Genomic DNA, 9,602 nt, shown 5'->3' on the forward strand with positions numbered 1-9,602 from the left:
GCACAGCAATGATTTTTGTCCCTAACAATGAATTGGTTCCAGTTTTCCTTCCATCCACACTGGTTGACGCACCACAGTCTGTACTGGCTTCCAAAACAAATGTCCTTGGTGATGTTCACCAGCGTTTCAGAAACTCCCTTCACACAAAATTAGCCTTGTTTTTTGTTTTAACACAGTTATGCCTTAAAGTAACTCTTGGATCCTGTATGAAGCCAAGGGCGTTGGACTAGATGATCCCAAGTGGTCCCTTCCAACCTCAGCCAATCTGTGATCCAGTTAACTGACCTCCAGTTCATCCACAACTCCTTCACTAATGTTTGTATAGAAAAGTTGACTGTACTTGTCTGTTTAAAGCCAATGTTATGGGTGCTCTTTACTGTGTAGCAATCTGCAGCTCCCTGTAGTCTCATTCTGTCCCTATGTGCTGTGAGAGATCAGCATTTCTGTTCTAGTTCTGCCAAAAACTTCATTCTTACCCCGATTGCTGCTGCTGAGATGCTTCTGGTTATCACTCTCACTAAGGATGGCACTGAGGCAAAAAAAACCGCTATGCTTTTCTTAACCTAGAATAAATATAATGAAAATGCAGGCTATCAACTTTTGCCAATTTAAGCACTGTCTCATTTAGTGAGCCTCCCTTATACACAGCTGCAGTGATGACACATCCATACTTGATGGAAAAACTGCCTTTCCATATACTTGTAGAGAAGAGACCAAACAGAAACTTTATTCATTCCTCTTCCATTAAGTCCAGTTATTTCTGTACTGGTTGATTTCCAAATTCATAATAGTAGTTTTACACAATCTTGGATGAGAATTTTGTTAACCCACTGTCAAATCTAAGGAAAACCCTGCTTCAGGCAGCTCCATTTAATTTACTGAGAATGTGCTTTTTTATTCCTCAGCACTTCTTACCAGTCACCGACTGCCAGTTTTCTGTCAATTGATTCTTAAAGTTGGAAACTTTCTAAACTATGTAAGTAGGCTGATTTATTTATTTTTTAATTAATTGCTCTATTTCCAAATATAGCCCAAAATACAAACACAAGGAACTTTTTTTCTATATCTTCTAGGGGCATCACACTGGAGATGCTGGAGGTTTTAAAATCAGCGCCTTGCTCAAACTAACAGAAACAAAAGCAAACCAAAGCCACATCACTCTGCTTCACCACATTTTGGAGGTACAACAAAACTGTGAAATTATTTCTGTGTTTGTTACTCTCTGCTGTTAATTCTCCAAAAGCTAAAGGGCTGTAATTTCAGCAGTACCCACCACAGACATCTGCAGGGTGAGCCTCTGCATCTGAAAAACAATGAAAACTTTGCCACCGCTCCCTGGGCAAAAAAAAGAGATAAAACCCATTAGCAGCAGTGCTTAGAAAAGCTAGCGTTAGCTCTCTTCCTCAGGTTTGCTTAACATGTCTGCTTTGTGTTTTCTTTCTCTTCTGCAACTGCCCTCTCATGGGGACGTGCCTTCCAAGTGCATCTGTCAGATGAGGTTAATTTTAGTGTTATGAAGACAAAATCTCAGGTCAGCTTGCGTGCTGTGGCAGCACATGGGATGTAAGCCTGAGCAGTTAAGAGCCTTTTTCTCCTTCTTCTTTCCTCCCTACGGCTGCCAACTGTGACAGAAAGAAATGAACAAGGCTAAAGTTACTCCAGCACTTATAAGGAGGAAAACTGAAGCATTCATTTTTCAATCCAGATATTGTCCAGCTTGAAAGACTTTCCTGCTCTTTGACAAACACTGGAAGGTAATGATTTTTTACTTCAATTTTAGGAGGTTGAAAAAAACCACAAAGACCTGCTGCAGCTTCCCAGAGATCTTGACTTTGTTTCCAAGGCAGCAGGGTAGGACATTATTTGTTTTTGTCATGTATGAATTGCCTCTTTTAAGCTAACAACAAGCTGAGTCATTTTATGGCGGTGTAATAAGGTCACAGGACTTCTCTGGTGTGTGAGAGAGCATTTCCGTTCTAAAATCAAACAGTTCTGAGATTTGTAAATCAATCTGGTTACAACTATCTATGCGGTGCTCACTATGATTCTTCTTTTGGATGCTCCACTACTGCCTTAGAAATAAAACTCAGTAAATAGTGAATTTGATTTCAAAGATCATACTGTAAAATAAATAAATATTTCCTGAAATTGATCCATCATACTCTTATGCCAGGCCATAAGGACTATACATGCAGAGCTGGAGTGAAAACAGAATGGGGCAGTTTACTAGCAAGCAGGGACCTCAGGAGCCTGAGTTAAATATCAGCACTTCTCTCCAGTACAAGTGGGTGAAAAGAAAAAAAGTCTGGTTTTGTTGAGCCTAATGCTAGCTCAGTTTGTTTAGCTCAGAAGAATCATGTGAGGGACATGCTGAATTGCACTAATCAAAATACAGATGTATAACAGCAGGATTAACAGTTCTAATCTCGTTATGAATTCATAGGAACCTCAAAGTGTTTTAATCTTCCTTGTAACTAGAAGCAAGTGTAACTTGTAAATCTGTGGTAAACTGACATTGTTAAGTAGGTGCTAAATAATAAGTTCAAAGTATTTTGATTCGATAACGCAGGAAGTACTAATATAGGAAGTGTCATGGCTTTTGCTTGTTATTTGTGCAGAATTTGTTGGATGTTTTGAAGCACAAATTTCTTTTTTTTTTTTGTGCAATAGAGGTACTTCTGTTATCTGAATCTAAACCTTGCTGATGCAATAAATGTGCTCTTTCTTGTAAAGTAGTTGCTCTTAAATTTAGCCAAACCCACAAGCTTATAAATTTTTTTATTAATCAGCCCTGGGAGAGGTGTTTACAGTGCAGATCCTGTACAGGGCTCTTCTATTGCTGTTCATATCTGGATGCACCTTGTTGCATAACATCAGGTTTTGGTGAATCAGTGATTTTTCTTTTGGCAAATGTAGATATCTGAAGTATAAAACATGTTTGCACTGTAATATATTTGGTCCTCCACGTGAGGTAAATGAACTTTGAGGAGAGATACCACTTCAGACTATAAATAGATGATGGAGAAAAACAGCAAGGAAGGAAAAGAACCATTTAAGTATTGACAGTACTGGCACAAGAGATGAGTGTGTGTTGCCTATGAATAAAAATAGACTGGAAATTTTGGAGGCTTTTGAACATCAGAACAGAGAGGTTCTTCCCTGTGCTGCCCCAGGAGATGGTGAGGACAGAAGCACAGCTACTTTCTCAGATGAGGGTTTGAGCAGCAGAGAAAAGGGCTTACATGGAAGAAAATTACCTGCATAAGCAGGGTTTGGCTAGACAACTAATCCTACATTCTTTTGCAGAGACGTTTTTATAATCATTTTTTAATGAAAACAAAAGACTCACCCCTTTATTTTCATTGTCCCTTTTGTGAGCCTTTCAGGTTCAACTTTGATGCTATGAGGGCTGAAGCAGGTGACAATCTGAAGAAATTGCTGGAAGTAGAGAAGCGTTTATTTTTGTCAACAGAGGATTTAAAAATACAGCACACAGAATTTGTTCAAGTAGGTAAAGGGGGCACAATGTTCTTTGCATCTTGCTTCCAAATTGCTTTAAATCTCCTCTCAAAGGCTCCAAAATCCAACTTGCCATGGACACGGGTCTGTGGGCAGGGGTCGTAACAACCTCCCTCTGTACTGAGGTGGAGGAAGAGTCCTGTTTATTCTCTAATTCTGCAATGTGATACTGTGGTAAGGAAACAGCTGAGGAGCAGTTAGTTATGTGTGTGGGCAAAAGAAAGGAAGATGCTAAAAATGAAATGTGTGATCCAACTATAAATATATATGGGACAGTAACATGTTTTGTCTCACTGCTCTTAGGGAAAAAAAGAAGTGAGTGAACAGATTTACAGCATGTTTTTATGTGTTTATTTCCAGATGTCCTAGCTTTAGAACTTCTCAAAACAGGCCTATGTAACTAAAACTAAAAGGGGTAAATTCTGGTTCTGTGTATCCCTAGATAAGTCATCCCAGTTTGTGCCAAATTTCTGCCTGGTTACATGATAAAACGGGCAGCATACAATGAGCTGCCCTGGTCTAAATGAAACTGGGGGAAATGCACATAGTTCAGTTAAGAAAACGTGGCATGCTGTGACTGAGTCTTAATTGTCAGGTTTGTCAAACCTGCTCTGAGTTAACTGGGTTGGACTAGATAGTCTTTTCCAATGATTCTACAATTTCTGGGCAGCTCAGAATGCATTGTCTCTTAATGTGCGTAAATTGTGTTGCAAACTGTCTCAGAACAGTGTCAGTGCTTCAAAGGACCTGCAGGAGGAGTTGGCCAACATCGAAAAGAAGAAAGAAGAACTAGCTGACTATCTTTGTGAAGACCGAAAAAAAATGTCCTTGGAAGATGTATTTAACACAATGAAAACCTTCAGGGAACTCTTCCTCAAGGCCTTGCAGGTGGTTTGCATTTGTGACTGTTTAGAAATAGATGGAGAACTTTTCTTGGGCAAAGTCTAACTGGATAATATGTTTACATGTTGGTATTTTACTGCATTAGTTCAAACCTACAAGCTTTATGTCCACTACAAAGCTGCAAATTCCCTAAGAGATTACGTTTAGCACTTCATTGGCTTATACGGTCTTGCTCCTTGCATTAAGGGATAAGAAAACAGCAACTTCACCATAAAGGTTTGCATACCTTACTGATTATGCAGTATCTGAATTAATGCACTTCCTCTAAGGATTTCTTAATGCCAGGTGACAGTAGCTTCACATACGTGTTTTACTGATTCCAGCAGAGCCCAGGGACGGATTTGCCTTCAACAAGTATTGCCAGAATACAGAAACATCTGTTCTGGGCAAAGGCAGGGCAAGAGGAGAGGGGTGCTTCAGGGCAAATCAGAGCCTCTGGTGAAAGAGCTTCTGAGTAGTGTCTGAAGGCAAAGGATGGTGAAGATATCCTTCGTGTTTGTACAACCTGCTCCTCCTATGAGACACTGGGGTTCAGTTTTGCAAGCAATGCCATCACCAGGCTCAGAAGCAATGTGATATTGTCCCAGACAGTCTGGAATTTTTTTTTTATTATTATTATTTTCAAACAAAGTGCTTCTTCTTTCCCCGAGGGCTCTTTGTTATCTGTCAGATAACAAAAACAGAGCAACACAAAGGAAATTGATAATGTGAATCTACTTGCTTCATCTTCATCTACCTAAAGAGGGGGGGAGAAAAAGTGTTTCAAACACCACAACTGACACAATGGGTAGGAGCAGGTCTTCATACAGGGCTGAATGTTCCCTACTTCTCAAAAGATAAAAGGAGCAGATGGCAGGAAGAAGGAGATAGAATGAAAATAGTCTCCCTGCTTAAAGATAAAACCCAGAATTGAAGCTACACTGAGAACTGAGTTGTAAAACTGGGGGGAGAACGAAGCAGTCTGATCATGGAGGGCTGGGAGAAACATTTTATTTCTCTTAGCACTTGCAGCTGTTCAAAGAGGATGCTCCCTACAAAGAAGCTGTTTAATTTCAGGAAAAGGAGAAGAAAAATTGAACAAAATCTGCTCTAGGAAGTACCCAGGTCATTACAAAGATTATACTGACAGCTCTGCACAGGGATAGATTCTGAGTGCTCCCAGATAACAGAGCTTAAACAGCTGCTCCTCGGTAGGGTGCTGGAACAGGATGTGCTTTAGATAGTGTGAGGATATAGAGTTGTCAATGGAGCATCTTCAAATTCAAAGATCAAATATGTACCTGACATCTCATAAAGTGTAAATCCAAAGGGACACCCTTTTTATTTAATTTCATCCATACAGCTGTCTTCAGTAATCCAGGAGATGGAGAAAGGATTGTGAACGTTCATTCCTCTGCCTTAGTGGACTTCCTCGTGTTGAAGTAACACTGTCACCAGAATGCTTGTCAGATTTCTATGGCTTTCTTTTTAATTTCTCTGTGTGACTCAGTTTAGGCTTGCTCAATCCATAGTTTTTATTTCCTAAAGTGTTTTGGTTTGTATTCATACAGCGTGTGCTGCTCAAGTAGCTAGACATTGTATCTACCCCCAAACTGATCTCCTTTATTTCTTGTGGCATGTTACATGCAGGCATTCTCCTAGGGTCTGTAGATCTCCAAGTCTCTCAGCTGCTGTAATATCTCTAAGACATTATGCTACGGCACAGCAGGAATTTATCAGGCAGGCACGTAGGAGGCATACAATGATGAAAGGCTTTTACCCTCACCCTAAATTTTCACCAACTGCATCTTTCTTTCAGAAGCACTTTCTCCTCAGGACGAATGTATCTTTTTATTTCTTTGCCAAGAAAGCACTGCTTTTTTTTTTCTCCTTTTCTAGGCGTCCAGAGAAGGTCCCCATAACCTTGAACCTGCAGTGTTCCTATGTTTCTGGGAGACTAACTGGTCTAGAAGTTTTTGTGGAAGAAACGATCCCAGCTTTTACCTTCTGTAAAAGATCTAAGGAAGTTATGCACATTTCCTGGGACTCCTGTCTGTTTCATAGAAATAGTGGCAGGCGATCTGTAGCAGTTAACCAAATCTACCCATACTATGAGAAAAAAGTCTTTTCTGCTGCCAAGCTCCCTGAAAAGGAGACCAGATGTGTCTCACTGAGAATTTTATTTTCACCCATCGTTATCATCTTCCCGGACATTAGTAAATTTTGTAATATGATACAGCAGCACAAGTCTCTATGACAACAACCCAACAATTACTGAGATACCTACAACATGTAGATTAGCTATGGACTGGTTGCAATTAGAAGCAGGCAAGCTCCCAGGTGGTGAAGGCAGTGTTCTGATGATGATTGTAGTTCTGGAACAAGGATTCCATAAGCATTTAAGTAAATGGCTTTTTGTCATCTTGATGTTCCATTGTAGTTAGCGTAGCTGATCAGAACTATCCTCTCCTACAATTGTGCTGTCAAAGCCCAGAAATACTTCTCCATTGAGTAAAGGTCTTTCTGTACTAGAAGGAATCATTCAACCTCTTTCTTTTCCTACGTTAGTTATATTGTCCTGGATCCAAAAGTTCTAAGGAAACCAGAGTCCAACCTGTCTGCAAAAGCCCCAAAGATTTATACCATCCTGACAGTTGGATGTCTCTCAGTACTAGCCATACGGTTTGGATTCTGCTGTTGCTGCTGAACACCACTGCATAAATATAGCGAGCAAATTTAAAGGGTGCCTGAAGTAAAACTGTGAATTACTGTTTAACACAGTTGGAATTTCTGGTAGAAGTCTCTGAGTACAAACAATATAAAACCAAGGTCGCTATGGGATAAATATCTAGAATGCTAACTAAATTAAACAAATGTTGAGCTGTGTGGGCAAAAAGATTCATTAAGAAGAATGCATTCAAGTCTGTGGTTGAATTGTTGCAGTTAAAGCTATGAACTCATTTGCTGGTAACATAAGATGGAGAAGGCATTGACCAAGAAGCTCAGTTGTGTTAGTTATCCTCAAACCCCAGCAGCTGAGCAACGTCACTGTAAGTGCATAGGGTATATTTAGAATAACTGTTAACTGCAAACAGAGTATAGTAACTGGCTTTTCTTCTTGTAACCCTTCATATTTAATTTTCTATTTGTCATTCTATCTGAATATAGGAAAACCAAGAAAGGAAGGAGCAAGCTGCAAAGTCTGAGAAAAGGAAGAAAGAACTTAAAGTAGAAGACGCGAAGAGGCTAAAGGCAGAGCATGGAAAGAGCAGTGTATTTAGAAAAAAATGATTCTGTTTTTATTAGCCAGACTTTTATTAATTAGAAGCAGATTGTGTTTAGCTGTAGGTGATCTAACAGAGTAAGAGTGATGTAGCCATTCCTGATGCTATTGTTAAACAGAAAGTTTAGCAAAGCATCAATTTTCAAGGGCTCATGAATGATCAGAAGAAATCATGACAAAAATATCACTCCCAATGAACAAGCTACTCCCATTTTTCTTAAAGTTGGGTAATATACTGGTATTGCTTTGAACAGCTGTTTGAAGGCTTTTAGGGAACACAATGAGGTAGCACAAACTTGAACTTCAAGCTACTACGTTGTACCTGAGCTAGGCAAGCTGTGCCATGTATTACTGTTCTCTCAACGTTCCCTTTTTTCTGACTAAAGTTCTGATTCCTTTAAGTGGTTATGTGTGCACTTTAATAATATGACTTGCTGAAAAACAGCAGTCTGATGTAAATCCAGAAAAGATTTTGTTGAGCTGGGTGTGAGGTATTTCTAGTGTTAATATTAACAGATACGTGTTTTAACATTATATTTTGGTCAATAGTTGACCTGCAGTTTTCTTAAAGATTTCTGCTTGGTACCATTTGGTTGTGATTCTTTGTTCTTCAGTGAACTACTGCAAAACTGGCATTAGTAAACTTGTGTGGAGTCCACATAAATATTGCATTGGATGCTCACCCCTTGGAAGACTGTTTTCCCTTCTTCCTGTAGAAGAAGACTGTTTTCCCTTCTTCGCGTCTAACTACACGGCCTTCTTCTAATTCCTCCATCAAAACTACTCATCTTTGGAAATGCATTTTAAAAATACATATAAATACAGTGAAAACTGACCAAAACAATGTTTTCTATATTGTCTTGACAAGCTGTACTGCAAATATTTTATCTACTTTGCATACCTAATGTAAAGTTGCAGATTCAAACAATAAAACTTTTCTGATGTAAATACAGACAAGCTACTTAGTATGTGGTAAAATAGAATTATAAAGCAACATTCAGATGTAAGAGTTAAAGGTATGTGTCAACCCTATGAAGAGCAAGAGCACCAGACCAGAATACCTATTTTCACCACACAGTTTAGATGGAAGCATCATAGTTTTCAGCCTCTTGCAAAAGGTAGATTTATTTCTTGGGATATAAATTTATTCAGTACTTACTTTAGAAAATTGTGCTGAGTACAGGGAACAGTGAGAATCAGGCATTTTTGCAATCTTGTTTTATCTTTATCAGGATCAGATGTGGCAGAGGGCTGGAGATCAGATTCTTTAGCCTATCTGTAATTTTGTTATTTATTTTTTTTTTATCACATGCTTAGCAAATGAAATAACTATTTTCTGAAGGAGAGACTGAAAAGAGAGTAAATTGAGTGAAACAAAATGCCTGGTACCATGTGAAATAACATGTACCTTTAACTTTGTAGTTATGTCGCTTGTAACCCTGTGCATAAATCTTTGAGGCCCCAATCCCACGCTCTCCTAATCTCTGACCTTAACTCCAGTCACATGCTCTGTTAGTGTCAATGTCTGGTTTATCCAGTTGTCTCAGGATCATTTCTCTGCAGTTGACAGACAGGCTGGGGGAAGCACACAGCAGCAAGGTCTCAGTGCAGGCCGTAATCTCACTCTCTCTAGTTCAAAAAAAAAGATATGAAAGCAGAAGTAAATGTCATTGATGTATTATTAATAGATTACAAGCAAAGGCTTGCAGCTGCTCAAAAGAGCCAGAAACCAGTCTGAATTGTTAGCAAAATTCTAATGTATGGCACGACTGAGAGAACAGATCTCAGAACTGCTTGACTGCACATATTAAAAACAGCTTTACTTTCTACAGCTTCTGTTGCAGAAGCCTCTGTCATTGGACACTTACGTTCTTCAAAATGGGAACACATACGTGCAAAGACCATTACTCTATATTAT

At 39.1% G+C, this 9,602-nt stretch overlaps 1 protein-coding gene across 3 annotated transcripts; it reads left to right on the forward strand.

Annotated features, from left to right (window-relative positions):
* Positions 1-1,548: 1,548 nt before the first annotated feature.
* LOC101749904 (inverted formin-2-like) lies at positions 1,549-8,632 on the forward strand. Of its 3 annotated transcripts, none has more exons than XR_006939321.1 (4): positions 1,765-3,179; positions 3,387-3,507; positions 4,243-4,407; positions 7,570-8,632. XR_006939321.1 is itself a non-coding variant. In XM_046941946.1 (4 exons), the coding sequence occupies exons 1-4, from the start codon at positions 2,190-2,192 to the stop codon at positions 7,690-7,692; spliced, it is 504 nt and encodes a 167-aa protein (XP_046797902.1). In that variant the 5' UTR covers positions 1,766-2,189; the 3' UTR covers positions 7,693-8,632. The 3 variants fall into 3 exon arrangements, 1 of the variants encoding a protein (XP_046797902.1); XM_046941946.1 differs by having other exon boundaries at positions 1,766-2,284; XR_006939322.1 differs by lacking the exon at positions 1,765-3,179 and adding an exon at positions 1,549-1,754 and having other exon boundaries at positions 4,243-8,632.
* The last annotated feature ends 970 nt before the right edge of the window (positions 8,633-9,602 follow it).

This window comes from Gallus gallus, chromosome 5 (assembly GCF_016699485.2).
Source record: "Gallus gallus isolate bGalGal1 chromosome 5, bGalGal1.mat.broiler.GRCg7b, whole genome shotgun sequence".
In the NCBI taxonomy this organism is placed as follows: domain Eukaryota; kingdom Metazoa; phylum Chordata; class Aves; order Galliformes; family Phasianidae; genus Gallus; species Gallus gallus.

Bases quoted from the DNA above. Each gene is read 5' to 3' on its own strand.
- LOC101749904 (XM_046941946.1), top strand. From the start codon at position 2,190: ATGCAGAGCTGGAGTGAAAACAGAATGGGGCAGTTTACTAGCAAGCAG. The intron at 3,508-4,242 runs GTAGGTAAAGGG...AAACTGTCTCAG, and splicing joins AGCACACAGAATTTGTTCAA to AACAGTGTCAGTGCTTCAAA. The intron at 4,408-7,569 runs GTGGTTTGCATT...ATCTGAATATAG, and splicing joins TCTTCCTCAAGGCCTTGCAG to GAAAACCAAGAAAGGAAGGA.